The following is a 27,803-nucleotide window of genomic DNA, read 5'->3' on the forward strand; positions in this document are numbered from 1 at the left end:
GGTCTGTCGCAATATAATATCAAAGGCTCCCAGCATGCGTTAAAAGAAGTTTCCTCCCGTGTCGCTTGTCTTCCTCCTTTTCTTTATCTCTACTTTGCCTAAAGCCCTCCTTCACCTTCCACATTACCTTTTGTACCTGAAGTCAGCTCCTCCTGTGATTGGCAGAGAGGACATTAAGGTGTTATTCATTGGTACTGACCCCGTCCCTTCTACCTATGGGCCTGCATGCAAGAGCACTCCTGCTGCAGCGCTCACACATGAGTCACACTGTCCACTGTTAGCTCTGCATTGAGTTTTCATTTCTATATCCAAAAATATCTCAGATTTTTGTCTGCTTTGAAACAAATCCAGCTCGATGAAGACCAAAAAGGAAGCCGAGGACATGCAGGGAGTCACGGTGAATCGTTTTGCTGAAGGTAAGACTCGTCAAACTGTAATTAAAACAGATTATAGTCAAAATATTATCTCTAACTGATTATTAGTTGTTTGCTTTGTCCAAGCAACAGATTGCATCAAACCAGGAAGAGCTTGCTTTGTTGTAATAAACCTCCACTAAAGCCACTTTATATATCGCTTTGACATTGGTACACTGGTGTGTCAGAATCTTTTAAAATTTATTTACAAATGTGATTTGTTTCAAATATTATTACTGGGAACTAAAATCTGACAAATGTGTCATGAATTACTTAACCTGAACTCTACATTGTGTGTTTGTTTGCATGCCTTTTTATTGTGATTGTTTGGAATGATATACAATGAATGTATGAAAGTAATCAGCAGCAGAATAATATTATAGATTTGGTTGTTAAACACAGCATTTATATGGAACCTGAAGTCTAATTGTTGAAACACGACAATCACAATAATATTTTTTTGACCAAAAACAATTTTACACTTTCAAACTTTCAGTTAGAATAAGGATAAACAGGGACATAAACAACCACAGGCAGCATCTATTTGTTTTTATGTGTGAAAATGAAATAAAATTCAGTGTGGTACACAAGTACACTGTGTGGTTACATAATGGAATCAGTAAATGTTTTATTTTTTTTTAAATCTTGGCTTTTTGATATGTATAATCACACAGCACTGTCTGTCCATGTGTGTCTATATTTAATGTTTGACTGTAGCAATGGATCACTGCAAGCTTTCACATGCACTCTGTTACACATTTATAGCTTGAAGCCAGTAAAATATTGTCAACAAATTCACAGTAGCTCTCATATGTCATCCAGTACTGAATTATGAAACCACTGAAACTACTGTTGATAATGGGCCATTCTGCACATGTTAATTGAATATTTATCATGAAGAAGCACTCCGTTCGCTTCTTTTATCACCAACAAATGCAAAAATGATGTGTGCTTCGTGTTTTCCTCTGATTATGCCCCTCAGGTGTTCGCATGTGAGTGTTTATCCCAGTTATGCCCCTCAGGCGCTTGTGGAGTTTGATTAATGTTTCACAGCAGACTGAGACAGACTCACTGCTTCACTGTGTTCTTTGCAGTGAACTCCTTGACCACAGAATGTTAATTTATTAAAGCAGTATTTCACTGAAACATATCTTAATGCATAAGTTGACCTGTTGGGTGTGCGGTCATTTGAGGATAATATGCACGTCTTTTAACCTTTAAACTGACAAATAAGCTTAGTGAGCTCAGATCTGAACAGCCAACAGCAGAGGATACTTACTGATGTGTGTGTATGTGTGTTTTTTTTTTTTTGTTTATTTGTTTTCTATCAGGGCCATAGCCAGAATTTCATTAGCTTTAATAACTTAAAACAGACACATATAATAAAAATATCATCAATATAATAAGAATAGTAATGAAATAATAATAATAATAATAATAATAATAATAATAATAATAATAATAATAATAATAATAATAATAATAATGTTTACATTTATATATTTCTGTTGTTATTATTGTTATTGTTATTATTATTACTACTATCATTTTTATTATTATTGTTGTTGTTGTTGTTGTTGCTGTTGTCACTAATACCACACTGTAAGTTGTGTACTTCTCCTATCAAATAAAATATTTAAAAAGAATACAAAAATAACACAATTTATATACTTTATATATACAATGTTAATGAAATTCTAATTTATATATTATAAATGTATATGTATTTTATTATTCAAATATAGAATGTATGGTCATTTTAAGTCATTAAATTTCAAAATAAAAGTATAATTGATATACTTACAGACAAAATTTGAAGGTAATTTTTTTTGCAAAACACCAGAATGGGGGGAAAAAAATCACTTGAAACAAGCATCTTGTTTTAACCACTTCTGTCCTGAGACTCAGCAGTACGTGACTTTTAAAATGAGTAAACACCATGACAAATTCTGTGCCCTGTTCTTAAACGTTCAGTTATTTCACGTTGTGGCAGGTTTTGCTTTTGAACATCAGACTCTGCTGCCATCTCATGGCAAACAAGGGAACTGCTACACTCATCTTTACACTTTTTTTGATTACTCTTTTCCCCTCTTTTTTTGGTAAAAATTAATTTTTGCAAAGTTACAATTACATCTTGGCCAAATTCAGGGGTAATTGTTGCCAAAGCTGCCCCAGTTCTATTACACTTACCGTCAACATGTAATGCATTTTCCTGTCAGGAGATTTTGGTTTATTTTGTTTGCATCCACCCACCCAATCAAAACTCAAGCTGCCTTGTATGAAATAAAAACTTTACTGAGCACCCAAGGTGTTCCCCATAACTACCTTTGATGTCAATTAAAAAGAGCCCGTAAAGTTTTATGAGGCTTGTAACTTCAAGAAAAATAACAAGCAGTTAGAATGAGTAATTACATCATGCAATTTGGGATTCACTGGAAGAACTTCACAACAAGAAAGTCACCAGCTTGCACAAGGGCTGTTTGTTTCAAATGCAAAATGATTTCCCTGCAGAGCTCCACTTCCTCCTGAACAGGTTATGTCTTTCTTTTTCTTTCTAGTTGGCGTTTTATATAATCATTCCGCCCTGGCAACAAAACAGAAAAGAGACGGGTTTGTTCCTTCAGGCAAAGCTGAGCATTCCCCTGGACCCAAATTTAATCAGCAACATAACAGTTTGCAGAAGCGAGTGATAGTCATGTCACATTACCTCCATCAGTCCAGCTTTACTCAGCTAAATACACAGGACAGTTGCTTTAATGTTGCTGTTTTTGTTTCGTTGTTAGTTTCACGGTACCTTGTGGTGTACACCAGCCAGTCTGTTCAGTGCATTTCAGTTCAAAATGACATTATGTGTACATTAATTATTATTATTATTATTATCATGATTGAATGATAAGATACTTAGAAATATAAAAATAATGATTTTGGAACCATTATTATGTGACTATTATTTTATATTTTGCTTTAGATCACAAGGATCTAAAGGATCACAAGCACTTTTTTTAAGGTTTTCTACCTTTTTCTCTCTAAACTGATCACTGTTTACCATCAGGTCACAACGCAAGACAAAGTTACGACACATTTAAATGAATGTTTCCTCCATATCTGAGAATCGTGATCACCTGTGGAGGAACTTTACATCTTTGTCAGCTTTTCTAAGCAGCAGACATGAGAGTCAATTCACAGTCTAAATGCTGGGGGTTTGAGAGCCTTTAGTTTGAGCCTTGAAACGGCCTCATTTTTACTACTGTTGCCAGGGCTGTTTGCGTTAGTTATTGAATGTGGTTTCTCACTGCAGCCTATCCAGTGTTTCACGATCCTCACACATCTGGCTTTGGAGGTTGGAAAAGTTAAGAGGATTTCATGCAAGTCATTTCAGATCGAAAGGAAATAGATGGATTACTAAAACAACAAGTGATCTTTGACTTCAGAGTCTTTACCCTGAGAACAACGGGAGCGAAACTTATACTGCAGTTAAATTATTTGGTGGAGTTTTTGACCTCTTGTGCCACAGCAGATCAGTAGTTTTAACAGTGTGTCGCTCTTTCTTAAAGTCTTGACGCTCTCGAACATGCTGCGAAATACACAGTGGAGCAGAGAGGTTTCATGTTATTCTGTGTATTGACAAATGGTGGCAGTAATGTGCCAAGAAATGCAGCAAGGCATGAACCTTAAATGGTGCCAACATAGTGTAGAAAGTGGACTGTATTTTAGTTCTTTTTAAGATGTTGTACCTACATATAACATACTAGATTTCATCAAATGTGAATAATGTAATTTTGTATGTTTACCAAAAACTACACAGCAAATTTCAAGTGGTGTGTTGGTTTGTGTTTGAATTTGAAAACATAGTGCACATTAATAAACTTGCACTGGCCTCAGTTTTAAAGTACAATCTAAAAAATGTCAAGTTTGGCATCAATATATCAATATGAGCAAGCTGAAAGCAACAGAACAGAAACAGGAAACTGTCAAAAAGGAAGAAATAAACTGTTAAAATGTTCACTTTTTAGGGGGTTTAAATTCAACAACTTCCTGAAGTTGATCATTTTAACTGATCTGACTGTTTTCTGAGCTAAAACTGCAAAATTAGAAGATAAAGTAACAAAAATGTCCATGACCAAACATGTCACTTCTTCTATTTATTTCACACAGCACACGCCAATTCATAGGCACAAGGACCCAGCAGAAACAGACACTTCCTTCTCACGCTCATGGTTTCTCTATCTGCCCTCCCACTTCCTCCACTGAACCCATGTGCTTCTGGAGGAGGTGCAGGGAGGTGATTTTACCTTACTGTGAGTGTGTGTGGGTGTGTGTGTGTCTAACACATTGAGAGAGAATCACTAGTGAGTGCAGGAGAGCAGGGCAAAGAAAAGGATGATGGGTTGACCCTTGGAGAGCATCTTACCTGAATAAAACCTGGAGAACATGGAAGGCAAAAAGGTTCTCCATTTTGTGCCATCTGGTAAGTTTTACAGGGGTGGAGTGGGGATGAGAAGGTCTCTCATGGTGCAACCTGAGCCAACTGTGTCAAACACGTGGAGAAATCCTCTTTAAACTATGTGTGTGTGTGTGTGTGTGTGTGTGTGCGTGTGCGATGGTAGGATTCATAAAACTTGTTCATAACATATCATGTTTAGAGTTAAGATGATTTCATAACCCTACGATTTTCTTGTATTTTTTTCTTATTTGCTTACTCTTCACACTGACATGAAGCAGAATATGAGAGAGATGCTTTCATTGCCAGGAGAACTGGAGAGCCTAAAGCAAAGCGTATGGGTCAATATTTACAATATGGCAATAAATAGTACACCTGCTTTTCATGAAAGCTTTTAACAACAGACCTGCTAAATATTTCCAGATTTCGGATTTTACCCTATTATAATATTACTCATAAAGGAAAAGTCCTTCCAAGTCCAAGAAAAGTACATACAATTGATTGAAAAATATACTTAATGGACTAAAGCTTTACTTGTACAAAGTGGGAAAGTCTACAATGTTATGCTACTATAGTGTCGTGTCCATTGTGCAGTAATTCAGCTGCCAGGGTTTGGTGCACTTTACTTTTTTAACACTGGATATCTAGCATGTTAGATATCCAGTGTTAAAAATGTAATTATAATGAATAATTAATACAGTCAGTTGACAATCCTGTATCCCATGCTAGGAATTTTTCACTATTTGATAAAAATATGTCTGTTAAGTGCCATTAACGAGTTAAAAAGCCCTACTTGAATTTTCTCAGGTCAAGGATTAAAGAGATTATCTAGCAGAAAAATGTCTAATATTCTAATCTGGCAAATTTCAAGGTTTTCCACTCTCATTTAAGGCATTTTCTGGTTGACGTTGATGATAGTGTCATTTCACTGACAATTGTATTGTTGTTATTAATTAAAATTAGTTTAGAAACCGTATCATACCTATAATATCTCCAATTTGGATTAATAGCTACGCATCTATGTAGTATCTGTGTAATATCTATGTAATTACCAAGAAGTGGCTCTTTGAAACATTTCTGTATCTTGAAGATTGCGCAATATGTCACATAAACTACAGCGCGATAAAACAACAAACAAACAAGAAGCTCCCATGTGTACTTTGGCTTGTAAAGTATAACTGGTGTGACTGTAATTACTGTTGGTCCAGTGACCATATTCACTGTACTGGATAAGCAAATATTAGGTTGTCCTTGTTATTAGCCTTTAAGGTGTTGAAGCGGAATGAACTGCAGTTCCTCCTTCCTGCTATTTACTTGTAACAAAGCATATGAATGTGTACATTGTGACCTACAGTGTACACACCGTTCATGGTACAGCTGCCAGCAGCCACCGTGCACAAATTCAATCTTGATAAGGTTGATATAGCTTTACCACAAGGTATAAGCGGCAAAGAGATTTTCTTACCATAGCGCATTACAATATATCACTTTGCAAAGCGCAAAACTAAACAGCTGACCTTCATGTTTGAAAGAAAAAAACTCTTCACATTTATCAACACCGTGTCCGTCCTGCTGTGAGAGTTTGACCTTGCACAACTCAGAACAGAATTCTCAGCTTTGCAGCTCTGTGCACTCGTTTCCACAGACCCAACAAAGATTCTTCTGTTTCCTGTTGCTCAAGGACATCATCTGCCCACAGATAGCAGGGTTTAATAAAACATGACTTTAAGTTTGCCTTTTGTGTCCAATGAGACGGACTAATTACTGACATCAAATCATGGCATTAACAGAGTGATGCTTTGGTGTCTCCGATTTAAAGAGCTGACAGATACAAAACAATTTAGGATGTAAAAAATAGTGACAGAAAAGCATTAATGAACCAGTGGTTGCTACAAGGACATGCAAACAAGAAGCATTAGAACTCCATGAGGCTGCACACAGCCAAGCTTTGAACCAAGTGCAAACATCAGCATGCTAATATCATCATGATGGTGCTAACATGCTGGTTTGGGTTATCATGTTCACAATGTAGTTTACTGTGTTCACAGTAACTTTTGCATTAGTAATAAACTACTCAATTAAAACCTTAGTTAAAACTGTTCAAGAAGATATTTACACTACCAGCCAAAAGTTTGGACACACCATCTCATTCAGTGCTTTTTATTTAATTATTTTCTACATTGTAGATTAATATTGAAGACACCAAAGTATAAAAGAATACATATGGAATTATATTGTACACAAAAACGTGTTAATCTTCAATATAAATCTACAATGTAGAAGATGATACAAACAAATAAAAAACACTGAATGAGAAGGTGTGTCCAAACTTTTGACTGATAGTGTACATGTGATTTATAAGATTTAAAAATCTAAATAAGATTTTGTGAGTGAAATAAAAGTGCGCTCATATCCAAATGTAAATCAGATCATCTAAATGATGTATGGACGATATTTGCTCTACTTGTGAATTTTACAACACATTTCAATCAAACAATGTGCAAAAATTGATCAGCGTACAGTATATGAGAGTTATATTTTTTCCTGAATATTTGACGAAATTAAGATCCACGAATGTACAAACAAAAATGTCGACCCCAGTTTTGTGTTGAATTTATCCACACAGTTTTACAAATGCGAATTAGTTTACTGTGTCAAAATATTTAGATGCAAGAAAAATTTTTATTTACTTTTTTAAAACCTTACAGATCAAGTGTCTATGTCCGCCTCGTGGTAGCACTACAGAGGAGAGGTTGGTGATGACTAAACCTGCCTGAAACACTGTCACGGGCTCAGAAAACAAACTATTTTGAGGAGTGGTTTCAATGTCATGGTTCCAGTGCCCCTTGAGGAAGAACTTGAGGCTTAACTTACACTCCTGTCACTGTAAATGCCACCAGACTGCACCATAAGCTTGGAGCTATCGGCCAAACTGCAGTAAACCAACAACCGACTGGTTTGCTAAAAGACTATAAAATATCCTGTCTGGTAGATTTTTACTGTAGGACTCTGTGGAGAAGACAGATAGGTGATATTTCCGACACTGGTTGTCCCGTCATTTTTGCCTTTTGAAGCACAAACATCATTAATGTCCTAACACAAACTTAATGCTTGAAGTGATGAGATATTACTGCTCATTCCAGTCTCTGCTGTTGATCACACTGCTGATAATATGTTGTTGAGACTATTTACGATAAACCTGACCTTTATCTTCAGGAGACAGGACTTAAAAGGTCTCCATCATCCTCCTCACACCCAGCTGAGGTGCAAACAGCTCATTGCCTGAGCTTTGAGGCACCCTGTTGTCTGTGTAGACTCCTATGAAGTAGAGGAGGCCTGGGAACGTTCTGTTTAATCTGCTTTGAGATATAGCCTTGCTTGGAAGCCCTCGGTGCCAAAACTCTGCCTCAGGCAATGAAAAGCTCGTCTGTACAGCTGCAGCAGCGTCTCGCAGATACATGATCGCCTATACAAACATCAGACACAGCTGGCATCAGATTTTTGCTTTAACAGAGAGTGAAAGGATCTGTTTTCAGCTGCTCAGCACATGTCATTTTTATTATCCTCCTCAATATTTGCATAACTGACATCCACTCCTTCATCTTTATTATAGCATAACGCCGTTTTAAAGGTCTTTCAAGTCTGATTGACTGTGTGTCAGAGTGAACATAATGATTCAGTGGGCTCAGATGCTATGGATAATTAGCTGGATTTTTTAAAGTTTCCATATCAAACCTCTGTCTAAGAACAATCTGGCATTACGTACAGTGGGAGCAGCTGAATGGGTTGACATATTTCTGCAGTCTGGAAACACTACTGCATACTGACTCTTTTATTTTTTTTGTCACTTATGAAGTGAGAGCTGCTGTTGTGCTTTGGAGAAGCCCCGGGGTCAAAGTGTCTGATCACATGGAGTCCAGTTTCACACAGTTTTATCACCATGCGCTTGTTAGTTTAACTGTGTCAAACATCTCTGTGGACACATGGCACAACTCTGTGGCAACAATAAGATGGAAAAAGTTTCAAAAATTCATCAGACATTGCTCAAAATGAAAATGATGTATATTCTAGACTCAGTACACATGGCCTGAAATATTTCAAGCCTTTTTTGGTTTTAACTTTGACGATAACACCTTGCAGCTCATGAAACAGAGACATGGTGGCTCTGGATGCACTGCCTCGATCCGCTGCTCATGAATCTCTCCCACATTCTTGAATCTGCTCTTCTTGAGCATCCTCTCACATCTGCAGTTATCCCTTTTGCTTGTGCACTTTTTCCTGGCTAACTTTTTCCTTCCAGTTAACTTTCTATTAATATGCTTTGATACAGAACTCTGTGAACAGTCAGTCCTTTCAGCAATGAACTTTTGAGTCTTATCCTCCTTGTGGAGGGTGTCAGTGATTGTTTTCTGGACAGCTGTCAAGTCAGCAGTCTTGTGTGGTTGTGTCCACAGGTCCTTGATTCACATGCCTGTGGCCACCTGTGGAATATTCTAATATTTTGAGATTGATTTTGGGGGGGTTTCATGACCTGTAATTCATTATCATCAAATTTAAAATAACCAAAATCTTGAAATATTTCAGTTTATGTGTACTGAGTATAGAATATATATAATTTTCACTTTGAGCAATGTCTGATGAAAAATATTTTGAACTGTTTCCTTTGTATTCTAATTAAATGAGATGCATTTGACTTTGGGAAAGAGAAGTCCATCTGTGAAAAACCTTTAAGAAGAAAGAACTTTATGTGGATTCGCTTATGTTTGATGTAATCATTGAAACTTATATGTAGTCTAGCAATGCTGAAATCAGAGTGTAAAGGATGCTTTATTTTACAGTGGATTAATTTGTCACTAACACTATCGTCAGCATTGTGGGCAGCTGCAAAAAGTCCAAAAAAACCCACATTTTATGAACTGACTGACAGAGTTAGCAGCTTGAAGTTATGAAAATAGTGGAATTTAGGAGCCAAGTATTTAAACTGAGATAAAGAAAGTGAATTCTGGACTTATTGAATTGGCTAAAATATTAACAAATCAGCTTAATGTCATATATAAGAAGCTGTCAATGATATGTTTGACATATTGGCTTTATAATATAATATAAAATGGATATATTGTGGGCAAAAGTCAGACTTTTCTTTATTCCTCTATGTTTGTATTTCATATGACACCAATCTTTCCATAATGTAGCTAAAGTGCTGCTTGATGCCAGGCAGCACAAACAATAATGAAAACTTTCAATAGAAAAGACTTTGAGCCTGAAATTGAGCATGAAGTTTTGTAAACACCACCTTTGTGTTTCCTCTCCCACAGAGGCTCCCGGCACTGGGAGGTCTAAGAATGGATATGTTTTCCAAGAGATGGGTGCGTAACTGCAGCAACACACATTACATTTACTGAGATTGCTTTGTCTCAGCAGAGTCCTGCTCTTTTATGAACGTGATATGTTCTACACTCTACCAAACATTCAGGCTCTTCCCTTCAGGATCTAAATATGTTGCCTCAGTTATTTATGCTAATGCCAATTCTTCTCGCTACTCACTGATGACCCATTTCACATGCTGGTGAGCACAGTCAGTCCCTTCACTGTGTGTTGAGAGGTTAATTAATGGGTAAATAACGAGGCAGATGATCTCTGAGTCAATGATGGGAATAGGGACTAATCATAGCTCAAAGCTTTGCTCATGAAGGGTTAAGGTTAATTATCTAATTCTGAGGCAGTTTTTTTCTTCCTCCATAAAACCCTCAATCGAGGAGCCATATTTATCTTCTATACAATGAAGGAATTTATGAGGGGCTGCTGTTGTTATATTGCTGCATGTCTGGTTTAAGGGGGATTTTTTATTGGCTCTCTCTCTTTCTCTACCTCTCGCTGTGTGCTTGTCAACAGATGGCAGAGTGGTAGGAGGGCAAAATAAATCGTCCCTAACGGCAGACACTGTTAATGTGGCTCACACAGCATCTTAACCTTGATACAAAAAGCAGTTTTATCTCGGTGTGACTTATCATAATGTCATAATAAAGCAGTAAGTGAGGCTGCGTAATGACCTTTATTATTACTTCTGGTTTTATGTGATTCACTCAACTGTAGAGAGAATTTACTTTGACTTAGATATACCCTTCCTGTGTTGAAATGACAGAACTATATGTTTATGTATGGACTGAGACTTGGTTGATATCCACAGAGCTGCAGAACGGGGAGCAGGAGGATTCACCTGCAACCAACAAGGAGAACATCTATGACAACAAGCTCCCGATCAGCGTTTCAGGTGTGTGTCCAAAGTTAGATATTATACCTGTACATGTTTAGTCTGTGGTGGGGTTTGTTGTGAACATAAACCAGACAGAACAAATGCCTACATCAGTGAAGTAAAATTAAAGACAAATTGTTTCTTGCGTTGTAGATCCCGAAGGACCTGGATTTGGACTTTTAAACACAACAAGAAAAGTAAGACTCACTTTTTCAATGACCCTTTTGGTATTTTGTTATAATCATTACCAGAAGAAGACCCATTTTGCAGTTTTTTTTAAAATCACTGAATACACATCCCTTCCAAACATCACACTACACCACCAGATAAACACAGAAATCTCCACATTTCCTCAACATAACTGAGATCTGTGCTAAATCTGAAAGCATCAGAGTCAGCTATGAGGATGAATTTACTCGCTGCTATGTGATGTACAGTAAGAAAAATCAGATGGTGAACTTTTAACCTTTCATCAATCAATCAGCTTTCTGTTGTTCTTGCTCTTACCAGTACGTGAAGCCCATGAACTTCCAGGAGGAGGTGCGTGCCCACAGAGACCTGGACAGCTTCTTGGCTCAGGCGAGCATCCTTTTGGATGAGAAAGCTGCCACTCTGGACGAGGTCCTGAGGCGAATGATAACTCACGTGGTGGAAGATGGCCATGGCAGCTGCAATGTGGAGGAACTCATGAACTCTCTGTTCACAGATGCAGGAGGGAAAGACATTGATGGTGAATGAAACATGATAAAAAAAAACTAGTCTGATACACTTGATGAATAGTTTGCTGAAAAAATGTGCATTATGCTGTTTTCCTTTGACCGTTCATTTATGTCATTTTATGCTTCCACAGTTCACCTTCTGTCAGAAACCATCCAGGGTGTGACAGCTACTTCTACTGGCATTCGCTACCAGCAATCCTGGCTTTGTATTCTGTGAGTTCATCTGTAATAATAGCGCAGTTTTAAATCCTTCTCACTAACTAACCAATCTGTAGAAATCTCTTCCAAAGGCTTCTTCGTAGTTGCTGAGTTCACTTGACTGAACAGGAACAATACACAACATTTTTGCTGCCAGTACAGACTGCTCCACAATCAATCATTTATACATCGCTGATCCAAAGTTGCTATTAATGCAGCTCCAATGTGAGGAGCCTGCAGAGGCGTCATGTCTGCATCACCCGCCTGGAGAGGCCACAAAACTGGGGAGTCAACTGCTGCGAGGCTCGCTACGTCATCCTCATCCTCGCTCCGCCCAGAACGGTAAAACCAAATTCTTTGTTCCTATCTTTAAAAACTTCAGATTTTTTTTAGATTAAAAAAAAAAATGTCATTATGTCTTGTATAACTGCTGAACACTTTTTTTTTTTTTGCTGCCTCCAGCCTCTTTAATGTGAATATTTGGTGGACACGTCTGTGATAGTGAACTGGATATTTATAAACAATTTTTCACATTTTCTGACATCCTATAAACCAAAAAAACCACTTAATAGCATAATCACCATCAATAATCACTATAACCAGATGTGCTAAAGTGATCCTCTGTCCCCTTTTTTCTCATACTTTCTGCAACACCAAACAAAAATGTTGCCAAATATGAAGAAATTATTAATCTCTGGGATTTATAAACTATAAATGTCATTAGTTATTCAAGAGTCAAATATAAAGTACCTCTCCGGTCATTGGTTAAACCCCTTAAAAGTCATCGCTGTCTGTCAAAGTTACATATGAATATACAATTGGTTTTGTTTGTCTTCCATGAAAATAATCCCTTGCAGCCTTAAAATAGCTTTGATGGAACTCTACACTATTACAACAGACACACTATATGCAATAAAGAACTGAATCTTGCACTGGACTGCACTTTACACCCATCCTACGCTCATGTGCACTAACTCTGTTTACATATTTATATCTTTTCAATATTTTTTAAATTTTATTTGTATATAGTGTGCCTTTTTCTATTCTTTATCTATGGCTGGGAGTCACCAATCGTAATTTCGCTGTGTGGAAACACAATGACAATAAAGATTCTATATTCTTGATTCTATTATTCATTTAGAATGAGGCCCCTTCCTACATCTAGACCTCCACACACACAACCCACTGCAGCTCGAGTGCACCAGCTCACCTACAATTCTGTTTTAAATGATATATTCCATGCTACACAATGGGAAACTGTAATATTGGACTAAGAGAAAGTATATAGAAAACCCCACAAGGTGACAGAATTGGTTCCTAACATTTGCTACGTATGAAATCCTGGAAGTCTGAATCTGTGTTTTCAAGACTGTCATCAGTACACTGCAGTTTTAAGATGAAAATGCTCAGTCATTTATTTTGCTGGTTATTTTGCTAAGAATTTCTTATAGTTTATAAAAACACTACATGTACACATTAACATGGTAAAAATCTTAATTTTCACTGTGGAGGATCTTTAAAGAATCCAATGACCAGTCTTTCTGAGCTACTGCTGCTGAATGAATTCAGCAACTGTGATCTTTAGTAGAAAGCTGGGGAAATAATCTTAATTTGCATTTGAAATTCCCCTTTTCTTTGTCCCATCATGTTTTTCAGAAAAGCACCAAGACGGCCATTGAACTGGGTAGAACATTTGCTACGATGTTCTCTGACATTTCCTTCAGACAGAAGCTTCTGGAGACCAGGACCCAGGAGGAGTTCAAACAGGAGCTGGTCTACCAGCGACAACAGCTCTCTATAATCAACGAGAAGGCGGTCGTAGAGGAAGTGGAGGACTCAGATCCACGTAAAGGAAAAACACTCAAGGTCCGAAATAAGAGCAAAGACGATGTAAAACAAACAGTGCTATGTGGGTTCTGTGCAGAATTTACTGAAATGATAAGTGGCCTGCTGACTAACATGGGTAATGTGCAGTGTGTCTGTACATGGATAAGAATGAACAATGGGTGCCAAAAAGCATTAACCTAGAAAAGCTAACATACAGGAACATAAATCTACATAACAAAGCATACTCGCTTGTAAAAACAACATTTGAATTCTCTACCGACTGCTTGGTGTCTCCAGATGTGGAGACCACCCTCAGGTTTCCCCCCACTATCAGGCATATAAAGATGTGGTGCAGTAAAGTAAAGTAGTTGAGCCAGATTATCTGAGAATCCTGTTTCCACACTCTATTAGCCAGGCCTGAGGAATGAGAAGCAGCTGGGCAACAGACTGAAAAAGCTGCCAAGTCTTCCTTGGAGCTGGCAGCAGAATGTGTGCAGCTCCGTGTAATGATGAAGTACTTCATTATGTCCACTTTTTAAATTAAGAGGAAATGTGTGTGTTCAGCAGGGGGTTGGAGAAGAGGGAACACCCAAACACTGCTGGGAGAGAAAGCATGTATTTGGGTTGTAAAAGTCTTAACTTAATAAGAGGTTGTGGTGACACCTGATGCCCGGACTGAATTCAAAACAGCATTTAAGTGCAGCACCTTTAACTTATTCCTGAAATTCAAAAAAAACTTTAGAATGCCGGCTCCACCAAAAAAAGTCAAAGCTCCCCGCCAATACTACTTTTCTATTGTTTACAGCTTGATTGCCAACCTGAGGTTTGCTGTTGGCAGTTTTTCCTAGAAGGGCAATATAATTTGGCATTTTTATGAACGTCTTTGTGTCTTTGTTGTGTACCTCAAATTGTTCCTGAGCAGTTCTCAATGAGGCAATGTGCTAGATCTGCAACAAAGCTTAGATGGGTACTACCTGTTAAAGTAGGTTTCCCAGCAGATCATTGCATTATGGCGAGATGATCAATGGCATTCACTTTGTCTTTAAGTTGCTGACTGGTGTATATTCAAACTGATGGATATATTACTCAGTGTCATTTTCTAAAATAGCACCAACTTAAGCCACTTTAAAAGTATTACGTTTGACATTTCTACTACCACAGCTTTTAGCGACGCATGACGAGAATGGGTTGAGGAGCCTTTTATAAATGAGCAGTTCTGATTTGAAGGTTTTGCTGATACATTGCAAATTTTTGGTTAGGTTTTTAATTCACTTTACAATTGAACACATCTGATCCGCTAAAACCATGGATAAATTATTGTGGAGTGAGGACCAAACTGTTGCCTGGCTTTTCACTGGCTCTGGGATTATAGGTGGAGCCTGTGACTAGCCACCCTGCTGTTCTGGGATTCTCCTGTTCCTTTGCTCATGATAATTGGCCCATAGCATTTTTAGGAAAATTCCAGTGACTGTCATATAGAAGAGAAAAGAAGCCAAGTCTTTAATCGCCAACTAGCCATAGCACAAGAGTTAGAGAATGTGACTGCATACCGTTCCCTGAACTTCACATTGGCTGATGTCTCCATGGCCCTGACTGTGTTCTGCTTTGTTCTTCACAGTGTAAAGATTTCTTCAAAGCCGGTAAAGGTGTTTATGATGACCTCCGTCGCAGACTGCCTCTTTACCCCTCAGACTTCACAGATGGTATTATTAACATCCATTTTGCAGATTTGTTACCACTATAAGTCATTATGTCCATAATAACCCTTTGAATAACCCTTCAAGGAATAACTGGGAAGGACCGCTGTCTGCTGAAATACACCACCACTGCTATTTTCCTCTACATTGCCATTCTGCTGCCTGCTATTGCCTTTGGCTCACTGAATGATGAAAGCACAAGAGGAGAAATAGGTATTCCACATCTTGATCTCGAACATCCTCTTCCAAGTTGTTATACAGCAGCAGTGCCTATAAGAAGTATTCACACCACTTGGAAGTTTTTCCCTTTTATTGCTTTTCAACATTGAATCATAGTGAATTTAATTTAACTTTTTCGTTTTTCAAAAAAAATCACAAAAAAAAAGACTCGTTCATATCAAAGTGAAAGCAGTTTTCCACAAGGTAATGTCAGTTCATGAAAAATATAAAATGTAAAATACGTGATTGTGTTAGTATTTACCCCCTTTAAAGTGTCTCATCTAATTCTACACAGGTGCAGCCAGTTGGTGCTATAAGTCACACAATTAATAAAATGGAGATCATCTAAGTGCAGTGACTGTCTCTAGTGACTGTAGTATAAAAACACCTGTATCTGGAATGTCCAGTTGCTGGTGAATCCGTACTTCTGGCTTCCACTACACCATGAAGGCAAAAAAACACCCCAAGCAACTCAGTGAAAAGGTTACTAAAAACCATCAGTCATTGACGAGATAGAAGAATTTTTTAACCCCACTGGATATCCCCCGGAGTACAGTTAAATTCATCATTAAGAAATGGGAGTGTTATGGCAGATGTGTCACTCTTTCTAGAGCACACCATCCTCAAAAACTGAGTAACTTTACAATAAAAAGACTAGTGAGGGAGGCCCAGTGACTCCCCTGAAGGCGTTCCAAGCCTCAGCAGCTGAGGTGGGACAGACTGTACATACAGCTACTGTTGCCTGTTCTTCACAAGTCAAGCTTTATGGTAGAGTGGCTGAGACAAAGCCATTGCTGAAAACAGCTCACAATAAATTTCAGCAAAAGTTTTCAAGAAGGACTCTAAGTTCCTAAAAGGAGACTCTTCAGTCTGATGAGACCAAAATTGAGCTTTCAAACCTTCAGACTAGACAACATGTCTGGCTGACATCAAAAACTGCACATCAATCACAAATACACCATCTCCACTGTGGGGATGCGTCTCAACAGCAGGTCCTGGAAAGCTTGAAAGGTAGAGGGTAAAATGAATGCTACAATGCATAAAGAAATCCAGGTGGATGATCTAATGCAGTCTGCAAGAGAGCTGTGACTTGGAAGAAAGACAATGACCGGAAGGATGTAGCCAAAACTACACAGAAATGATTTAAAGACAACAAGGTGAATGTTCTGGATCAGCTGAGTCAAAGCCCAGACCTCAATCCAATTGAGAATTTGTGGCTGGACTTGAAAATTGTTGTTCACTCTCAATCCCTCTGCAACCTAACAGCTTGACCAGTTTTGAAAAAAAAAAAAGCATGGGGTGAATTTTCAACATCTAGATGCGCAAAGCCGACTGAAACCTCTACACACAGGCTTGTTGTAATTGCTGTTCTAAATACTGACTTGAAGGGGTTGGATAATTATGCAATCATTTAGTTTACATTCAAATTATTAATTGATTGACAATACTTTGTAAAAATCTTTTCTTGTCAGTTCTCATAAAAATGCCAACTTATATTGCCCATGAAGGAAAAACTCATTCAAGTCATTTAAATACGTTAAGTGTGCTTGAGATTAAAAAAAAAAAAAACTGTGTCATGCAGAGTTGTGTCAACAAATTTTTATCAACAATTTTCATTTGTGCACAGATGTTCAGAAGACTATTGTTGGCCAAAGCATTGGAGGAGTGATCTACTCATTGTTTGCTGGTTCACCACTCGTCATTCCGCTGACCACTGCACCGCTGGCAATCTTCATAAGCGGTGTGTACTATTAATTAAAAAAGAAACAGAAGCCATTTTTTAAAAGTGCTTTATACTTTATCTACCAAAATATGTTGTATATAGCTGTTATATGAAAGTATATCAGTTGCCAAACACACAGAGATAATGACTAAATAACATACAGTAAATGCAGCGCTGTTTCCTGACAATGGTATGATATTTGGTGATATCACAAAGTGTGTCACGATTTAAATTAGGACCCTGCTATTGATACTAACATTGATTGCACATGTTTTTATCAGACAACTTATTGACCTCTCAGTTGTGAACATAAACCATGCTTCATCATCGTACAACGTTCTATCTGTGTGCTCAGTGATTTAGACATATTGAGTTTAAAACTGCCATTTCACTAAAGCGTTGCATTGACAGGGTTGCGTATTTCATCTCCAGATTAGTGGCTATCAAAAATTGTTGGATTCACGTCTTTGCAGATGAAATATGGCATGGCAGTTGTAGCACAATGTGAAGAAAAAAGCCAGTCGAAGCAGCTGAGCAGGCAGCATTTGGCATCCTAAGGTTAGCAAGAGAAGTAATTCTAGATTTATTTTAAGGGACCAAGTTTGTCGCGTTTCCTGAGAATTGTATTTTTTTTTCGTTTTTAAATTTTCTTTTCCCCATAATCCAAAGCACATCTAGACTACTGATTCCAGAGAGGGAAGTGTCCACGGTCTTTTTTGTTTCCGGTGGTTTCTGATATCTGCTGGCACTAGCTGGCACTGTTTGGATGTTTAGGAAGAATGTGAGCAGGAAATTAGGAATTTCAAGATAAAGTTGTACCTTTAAAATGATAACATAGATCAGTGTTTTGACGTTGATCTGTCAATCCAGACCATTAAACCCCTACTTCAAGCATGGTGCATCTAATTAGGTGACATCTACCACCCACATGAGGACAGCCTGACAGGTCTCTTTTTGTCACCCTTGGTTTGAATGTAAGGTCATAGTTGTCACTTGAAAAGGCCAAACCACAGAGACATAACGACCAAACTCTGTAGGTCTGAGAAGCTTCTAATCAGGTTATTCGTTTTACATCACATTTACCATATGGTTCAGTCTTCCTGCTCTTTTCAACACCATCTCCAGCCACTACAGGCAGCTGTTTACAGCAAGAAACTTCCGATGAACCTCAATGTACACAACATGCTAAAGATCAAATGGGTACTGACAATTTACAGCAAAAAGGAATGAGAATTTACACACTAAAAGTAGAATATTTTCCCGAACATCTCATTAAACAATATGTTTTTCTGAGCAGTTGAGTAGTGAAGCTGCCGTGAAAATAGACAAATATGTATGAGGTTGTATCTGTGTGTGTGTGTTGTATAATATGTATGTATAATTTATAGTTATCAGGGGTATCTGTGATGACTACGACCTCGACTTTGATGCTTTCTACGCCTGCATTGGTTTATGGAACAGTTTGTTCCTCATCCTCGGAGGCTTATTCAATGTCAGCCTGCTGATGAAACTCTTCAAACGGTGAATACACAACAAGACTCTCTCACATCATTTGTCGTCTATTACATACTGCAGACAGAACACCCATACTTGTAATATATGTAACGAAACCCTGAACTGTGTTCATTGTGTATGCATTGAGGTGAAATCACTGATAAGAAAAGTCACATCTGTTATGACTTCCTGTTTTCAGCCTTAATCATTAATATTGTTTAATGTACCTATCTTGGTCATTATTTTGCCTTGAATGGACTGTTATGTCTGTGTGTGCAAAAAAACACTGCTTTGATAAAACATGAATGATCACGCCATGCTGCTTTTATATCCCTTATCACCCAGTTCCACAGAAGAAGTCATTGCATTGTTCATCTCCATAGCATTTGTCGGGGACGCGGTAAAAGGCACCGTCAAAAGTGAGTCCAGCCAAGGTCAGACTACATAATACATGTAGCGAATGCTTCTGTTATAAGTGATGTAGCCCAGCAAATACACAGAACCATAATGGAGGCTTTAGAGCAAAAGCAAGCATAAAATCAAACAAGCCTGTCTGTGTGCTGTGTGAAACAGACGTGGTATTCACATAATGTAGCCTTCCACAGTGATTCTGTTTCATCCTGTCAATAAGAGTTTATCACAAGTCAAGAAATACACGGATGAGCATATGGCCTTATGCCAAATTACACTAAATTCAGCAATGCTTGAATGCACTTGAATGATTGGGAATATACTGAGAATGACCAAGTAAAATGGAATTATGTATACAAGTTGGTGCGTAAAATAATTGCTGGTGAGATACAAAATGGACCTTGGAGTATTTTGTTCCAACACTTGACAAGAGGTTTTCGTTAAATGTGTCAGTATTTAAAAGACAAAACAGTCATGTTTAGTCTTCCAGTTTATCCTCAGTGTCATGCCCTTCTTCCTTTCTTTCTCCTACCCTTTCTAGTTTTTCAGCACTACTACCACGGGCCCATGCTGGCGACCACAAACAGCACGGTGGTGCTTCAGCAAATTAATGAGATTCTAGAGATGGCAAACAACCAGACACAAAACATGCCCGAGCATCATAATGAGACCGTGTCGCCGTCGGGACAGGCTGAAGGGCATGCGTCAGTCTTCCTGCCTGAGTCTTTGGTGATATGCACAAGAGAAAGGCCCATCCTCTGTCTGCTGCTCATGTTGGGGACTCTGTGGCTGGGCTACACCCTCTACCTCATCAAGAGGAGGTATAATATGCTCACTCACTGGTTCATGTTTAGGAAGTCGGAACCATTTATTTCATCCATCCATCCATCCATCCATTATCTATACACCGCTTAATCCTCACCAGGGTCGCGGGGGGGGGCTGGAGTCTATCCCAGCTGACTCAGGTGAAGGCAGGGGACACCCTGGACAGGTCACCAGTCTGTCGCAGGGCTACATACAAAGACAAACAAGCACTCTCACATTCACACCTACGGGCAATTTAGAATAATCAATTAACCTCAGCATATTTTTGGACTGTGGGAGGAAGCAGGAGTACCTGGAGAAAACCCACGCATGCACAGGGAGAACATGCAAACTCCATGCAGAAAGATCCCGGGAAAGCCGGGACGCGAACCAGGGACCTTCTTGCTGCAAGGCGAAAGTGCTAACCACTATACAACTGTGCAGCCCCCCATTTATTTCATTATAACAAAATACATACAGCAAGAAGAGGCATAGCTCTGTTTCTCTTTAATGTACACTTTTGTGTAAGTTTCCAAACATAGAAAATAAATCAGGGTAAATGTGAAGAAAATGTTGCGTAAAGCATTTAGGATATTGTTGATTTGATAGAGTAGGGGAGCCGTTAGTGTCAAGTCTTGAGTATTTTAGTCAGTGTAAAGGATTACATTAATAAAAAGATGGAAAAAGCAGATACAGAACATTAGTGATACTAACAGAGCTGCTCTAAGGGAAGTAAAAGGAAAAAAAAAACTAGATGTCAAAGTCCTTGTTCAGGTCTCAATTTAACACCTAAAAACGTATGTCTGTGTACCAGTGTTGCTTATTTAGAAGTGTTTTTCCCATGCAAATAATCCCCTCATGCCGTAAAATGTATGAAATGTAATGGTACACCGTTGCATTCATTTTGCTGAATTAAGTTTTACTTCTTATATATTAACATGTAAGGAGCATGACAGCTATTTGTAGCAGGTCAAATAAAGCTAAAAATAAATCATCTTCACTCAACCAAGTCAAACATGACAGGTGCATATTGAATTAAATTCAGTTTTAAAAAATGTATATAGTGCCAATTCACAACATATGTCATCTCATAGCACCTTATATAGTAACTCAAAAATCCAAAGTTGCCTTTGGATTCCCTATGAGCAAGCAGATTTAAAGATTTAATAGCCAAAAACTGAGCTCATAAAATAGCACATTTTATTATTTAGCATATTAAGCCGTCCGACAGTATGTAAAATATTTTTTTAAAAAAACATGGAGGTATCAGTAATAGTATCTAATCAGTATTTAAACAAGATAAGACAGCCAACCAGCTTATCTAATTGATCGAACTATCTACACCTGCTGTTTTACTAGAGGTAAATTTTGCTGATAACTTCTTGTTCTGAGGTTTTGAATGCAGGAGTGTATTTCTCACCGTGTTATTGCTATTTTTAGTTCCTTACAGGACTGATAAACCTCTTCCACTATTGAGTTTACATGTGATGTTGCATCTAAGTAGCATTTGATGATTTTACTTCAGTACAGTATTTCAATAAAGGTAAATAGTTACTTTCCACCTCTGCTTTGGCAGCTGCATATTAGCCGACATAATTTGTATAAGAAACTGAATGATGTAAGAGGGCTGCACAGTGGCGTAGTGGTTAGCACTTTCGCCTTGCAGCGAGAAGATCCCTGGTTCGCGTCCCGGCTTTCCCGGGATCTTTCTGCATGGAGTTTGCATGTTCTCCCTGTGCATGCGTGGGTTCTCTCCGGGTACTCCGGCTTCCTCCCACAGTCCAAAAATATGCTGAGGTTAATTGATTACTCTAAATTGCCCGTAGGTGTGAATGTGTGAGTGATTGTTTGTCTATATATGTAGCCCTGCGACAGACTGGCGACCTGTCCAGGGTGTCCCCTGCCTTCGCCCGAGTCAGCTGGGATAGGCTCCAGCCCCCCCCGCGACCCTAGTGAGGAATAAGCGGTGTATAGATAATGGATGGATGGATGATGTAAGAGGAAAAAAGTCACATCCCAGGAGTCAGGCAGAAGCCTTCAGCTACACTGTAATACATGAGGTAGATAAATGTGAGTCTGCCATCATGGATTTCCATCTGACTCCTGGGAAGTCATTGTTCTTTCCCTTCAGTGGCAAACTTTCAGGACTTGGCATGAATTATTTAAAACAGTAACTACAGTAAATACTGCTGTAAAAGTACATGTAGAATTTATTACATCAGAGTTGCAAAGTGTTGAAATATGGATTGCTTCTTTTCTCCACAGCCCGTATCTGAATGACAAAATCAGAGAGGTAGTGTCTGACTGTGCTTTGCCTATCTCTGTGGTGATATTCTCCTTCATTGGCTCCTACCTTTTCCTTGACATACAGCGTGAGTACAGATCTCTCAAATGAAACAACTGATAGAAGAGCACTCTTGAGACTTTAAGTCACAACCTTGGCACATAATAGCTGTTCAGAAACCCTTCATTTGAGGGGAAAAAGGAAAATATTTGCTTGCAGTGAACCTTTAACCCAGTGTGGGTTTTGATACGTGCCAAAGGCAGTGTAAAACAAAGCCTACTAGGAAAGGTTGCTATTCAGACATTTGTGTTACATTTTTCATTGTATGTTTTTTTTTTTTTTTTTGTATTTTGCAAATAGTGTAATGTGTTTCCTATAAATCTTTTGCTCCTATCAGTTCCTGTATTCAGTGTCCATGATGGTCCGATCTTCAGGTACCCCCCTTTTGAAAAGCTGTCAGGAATGAATGCACTGAGTGCAGTCGGGCTCGGTTTTCTCCTTGCCTTGCTCATCTTTATCGACCAGAACATCGTCATCTCACTCACACATGTACCAGAACACAAGTAAGATCCCCATTTTATGTTTGAATACCAAACAAAGTTGTTGTAGCATATTTTAGTCACAGTATGTCTTATTCATTTCACAAACTGTACAAAGTGGTTGTATTGTGTCTTCATGCTCAGCTGTAGTAGCTCATGAATAAGAACAGAAGTTGTGCGACCACTTCATTGACAAACCACTGAAGGCTGTTTGTGTATGTCTGTGCCAGGTTGCTAAAAGGCACAGCGTTCCACTGGGACTTAGTGCTGACTGGCTTCATCAACATCCTCATGTCCTGTCTGGGGTTGCCATGGATGCACGCTGCCTTCCCACATTCCTCTCTGCACGCCCGTCAGCTCGCCAAAGTAGAACAGCACGTAGAGAACGGATACCTCTACACAACGTGAGTAAAGTTAACACAAGGACAAAAAAAAAGAACGAACGATATCCAGCATGTGACTGACTGAAAACAGCAGCTTGTCTAAATCCTTTTAACCCTCTGGATGTTTGGAGGCCCTGTAACAGTGGTGTCAGTTCAAATACTGATCAAACTGCTAAATAGCCATTTAGTGAAGAGACTTTATTAAAAAATGTGAAGCTTGGGATCATTCTGCTGCCAAAATAATTGTAAAAATATGAAAATGAGCTGTCCCTGCTTTACCCTGTAGAGGGTTGTGGGAGGCTGGAGCCTGTTTCGGCTGACACTGGGTGAGAGGCGGAGTACAGCCGGCCGTCACAGGGCTAACACAAGGAGACAGACAAACATTCACGCACACACTCACACATATGACAATTTAGAAACCATAATTAATCAGCCATGCCACGGCACTCTGGGAAAACCCACGCAGGCACAGGAAGAACATGCAAACTCCACACAGAGAGGCCTCTGCCGACAAGTAAGATCGAGCCGGACCTTCTTGCAGTGAGACAACAGTGAATAACTATTTAGCTATTTTGGTCATTATTGTCATTGAACTAACACCACTGTTCAAAAGCCTTCAAGCAGAGCTTTAAAGGCACCGACTGCTCAGGATTTTTTTTTGCCACTGTACACACCCTAACCACTTGGCTATTGGTCACCCTGTATTTAAATGTGTTCTAGTGAAAATAAAAGAAACATAGCTGAGTTTGGGAGTTCATGCTTAACTCCAGCCCAATGTACCTGCTTGTTTGCTGTTAAAGTGAAAAAAGGAATTGTAAAACCATAAATCTAAACAGTAAATTCAGTGAAGTAGCTAGAATAATAAATAATTAAATTACAAGTTCTTAAAATTACACTTCTATTACTAAACTAAATAAATTTAAAAACATAGATCTGACCATTAGATCAAGACTTTCATCAATTACTTCTCAGTCAGATTTATAGGCATCTGTGGGTAGATTGAATCTAATATGTAATTTAGTTGTATTATTTTCATTTAGAAAAAAAGCTAATAAATCCAAGAAATGTCATTAAACCCTGTAAGGCATCTCTACATGATACTATATACAAGATAAATAAACCATGACACATATCTGGTTTCTCTTTTTTGCTTATTTCTTATGAAAGTTCATAAAAAATACAACTCTTTGGTTTGGCCCAATATTTTCTTACTTTAGTCATTTACAGGCCAAAAAGAAGCTACAATTCTATACATCTGAGAGTAGATACAACACAAGCAAGGATCTAGTCATGAGAAAACAACCTGGATAAGAGCCATAAAACAAGTTCAAGTGTGAAGAAGATTTCTGTTAATTAGGATAAAGAGATGTTCTCTAGTCTTCCCTGAACAGATGCGACACGGTCACTGGGTTTCTTAAAGAACTTTCTCTCGTTTGGCCTAATAGTGTCGTCAGTGTGAAAGAGACACGTCTGACCTCATTGGTGGCCAACATCCTGATCGGTCTGTCTGCGTTCATGCTGCCAATTCCTCTGCAGTGGATCCCCAAGCCCGTCCTCTACGGCCTCTTTCTCTACATCGCTGCCACTTCACTTGATGGGAATCAGATGGTGGACCGCATGGCCCTGCTGCTAAAGGAACAGGTGAGCTGAAGGGACATAAGGAGGCTGCGGTTTGATTAGTTGGCCTGTTTGCTAATTGTCAGTAAGCCTGTTTCTATCTTGCTATCGCTTTGTTTCCTTCCTGTTTATTGATTACATTTCACACAGCAGCAGCTTCAAATGAAGGCCAGAGTTTGAAAACAATGTGTGAAATCTATTACTTTTTTGCTGCCATCATGAACAGTTTCTTGTTAAACTCCCAAATTGTGTAATTTCTACAAGAAAACTAGCAAAACAAACTTTTCTAGTAATAATATGACACGTTGTTGTGTTGTTGTACCCAGAACCTTTCATATAATAACACGATACTCCATCATGGCAAGAACAACTTCTTGCTTTAATGAGATATGTTGAGCGTGTGGAATAATAGCATAGTTTTGTGAAATAATAGTGAAATCCGGTCATAATAAAAAGAATTTGGTGGAAACGAGACTTAGGTATTGTCACGGTGGTAGAGATACTCTGCTGGAAAATAAAAATCTAAATTTAATCTCAGAAAATAGGAAGCTTACAGGGGAAATTGGCACACCGTTTGTTCACAAATGGTAATTTATGCTGCAACAACAGATGTGCTTTTACACATAAATCTTGCCTTCAGGGAAGCACAGGGTATTATACTCAATCTGTTTTTATTTTGATCAAATTAAAATACGAATATGAGTCACCCCACTTAACCTCACTAACAAATAACCTCACTGAAAACAGCTTTATAACCGTAACGTACTTCTCTGTCTAGACCTCCTATCCTCCCACCCATTACATCCGCCGTGTGCCTCAGAGGAAGGTCCACTACTTCACGGCGCTGCAGATGATCCAGCTGATCATCCTGTGTGCGTTTGGCATGTATCCGCTGCCCTACATGAAGATGGTCTTCCCCCTTCTCATGATCCTGCTTGTCCCCATCAGGTGAGATAACCCAGGCCAACAGGGGGCAGACTGGGACCACAGAAACCCACAAACCTCCTGACATGAAAACATGTTTCAGTGTAAGACTGAACCTGTGTTGTTTTTAAAGGGGCATCACACTGATTTTTACACATGAAAATAAGTTTATTAGTCACAGCTGCTGCTGCTGCTCCAAGTGAGAAGCTGTGATCTGTAGTTCTGGAGGGAGCTTTCTAAACGTCTAAAGTTTGGAGAAAGTTTTAATAGGGAGCCTGTATTGAGTTTGAAAGGCATCGCTGTTTATCAGTCAGGAAGGGTCTACAGAGAGACACTATCACTTTGCATTAAACTAAAAATGTAGACCTGCTGTGTTTGCATACTTTAGCCTGAGGAGATGTGTGATTCTATCACACTGAATTTTAAAAATAGTAATCAGCCTCTTGCAATTTCTCTAAACTGTGGTCGTGAAACATTAAATTGCTGGAGAATTATTTTAATGATTTACATGATTATATGTTATAGATCTTTTTTCACGATAGTATTGCATTGCACTTACATCATAAATCATTTCACTGTTTTAAAGCTGCATTTCTACAATTGTTGTTCAGAAGGCTGAAAAAGATGGACGTGGCCTTGGGAGTGAAGCCTTAGCAGAATTACCTGCATTTATTACTACAGCCCAGCAGGGGGCGACTTCTCTGGTTGCAAAAAGAAGTCTGGCTGCACAAAAGTCTATTAGCAAACAATCCAACATCTCACTTGTTTTATTACCTCAGTAAACATTTCCCTATTGAGTTTCTGGTCTCAGTTGCTAGTTTCACGTCTCCTTCAATACAATATTATTCTCATTTTCTAAATGATGGTCCCATTTAAAGTAAAATAGACAATAAAGCACAATACATTACATCTACATGTCACAGTGGTCATGTACATCTTTTACATAGTCAAAGTTCAGACTTTTCAGAAATGATGTTTAGATCTTATTGTTTGAAAAAAGTCTCTTAAAAATGGTGTTTCCATGTAAATAACACGTGTCTCTATCATGTGTTCCACCTCAGGACCAGCCTGCTTCCCAGAATGATTGACGCAAAGTATCTGGACATCATGGACGCCCAGCACATGTAGAACAACAGAGCAACTGTATGAAACGATTCACTTCCACCTGGTGGACTCAGAACTTAATCATTCTGTAAAAAGCTGAAAGAAATGCATTTGGACTGCAAGATTTCAGTTCAAGCATTTGCTGGTGACTGCATCAACATTTACAGCCTTCATTTGTTTTCTGAATTTTCATTACAAATTCGCCGTAAATGTAGTTGACTTTAATATGTAATATTCCAACACCTTTATTGTATGTAAAGCTATTGTAATATAGGTTTTCACTTACAGACAAGCCTGTTTTGAGCTGGACTGGTGCACCAACTGATATCAGAGACTTCTTTTGTAATATTTTAAAAGCTGTTTATCCTTTCATTTAATTTTGACATTGTGTTGTTTAAAGAGAACTGCTCAAGTTTAAAGCCTGACATTCAGAAGTTAATTAGGGATGTGGCAACTTCAGTGTGAATAATTTTACCACAGTAGAAAATCCAGGGTGAAAATGCTTTTCTCAGTGCTGAGGGACATGTCACCTCACATTAGTGACATTTTAGTGAACACTCAGAACATTACATGTTCCAGCTGTTTAGATGTGAAAATCTGCTATTTTCATTATGAGGAGACACATAACCTGTACGCTACTTACTGTTATTATAAAAGGTAACTTGTGTGTAATGTTGGAGTTAAATCTAAATATTGTGAAGCAAATAAAGCCCTTTGAAGGAACTGAATGCTTCATTATACCACACTGCTTTG

The 27,803-nt window shown here is 38.4% G+C and overlaps 1 protein-coding gene across 2 annotated transcripts; it reads left to right on the forward strand.

Annotated features, from left to right (window-relative positions):
- Window positions 1-219: 219 nt before the first annotated feature.
- On the forward strand, window positions 220-27,773 carry LOC111574465 (solute carrier family 4 member 11-like). 2 transcript variants are annotated; one of them, XM_023279072.3, is made up of 20 exons: window positions 220-416; window positions 10,170-10,220; window positions 11,042-11,125; window positions 11,261-11,304; window positions 11,618-11,837; window positions 11,958-12,039; window positions 12,243-12,366; window positions 13,681-13,890; window positions 15,470-15,554; window positions 15,636-15,761; window positions 17,395-17,508; window positions 18,879-19,011; window positions 19,330-19,403; window positions 19,937-20,216; window positions 22,465-22,571; window positions 22,881-23,046; window positions 23,253-23,426; window positions 24,851-25,046; window positions 25,801-25,970; window positions 27,008-27,773. In XM_023279072.3, the coding sequence occupies exons 1-20, from the start codon at window positions 356-358 to the stop codon at window positions 27,072-27,074; spliced, it is 2,568 nt and encodes an 855-aa protein (XP_023134840.2). In that variant the 5' UTR covers window positions 220-355; the 3' UTR covers window positions 27,075-27,773. The 2 variants fall into 2 exon arrangements, with proteins under 2 accessions (XP_023134840.2, XP_023134841.2); XM_023279073.3 differs by lacking the exon at window positions 220-416 and adding an exon at window positions 4,683-4,881.
- The last annotated feature ends 30 nt before the right edge of the window (window positions 27,774-27,803 follow it).

Source organism: Amphiprion ocellaris, chromosome 13 (genome assembly GCF_022539595.1).
Source record: "Amphiprion ocellaris isolate individual 3 ecotype Okinawa chromosome 13, ASM2253959v1, whole genome shotgun sequence".
Lineage (NCBI taxonomy): Eukaryota > Metazoa > Chordata > Actinopteri > Pomacentridae > Amphiprion > Amphiprion ocellaris.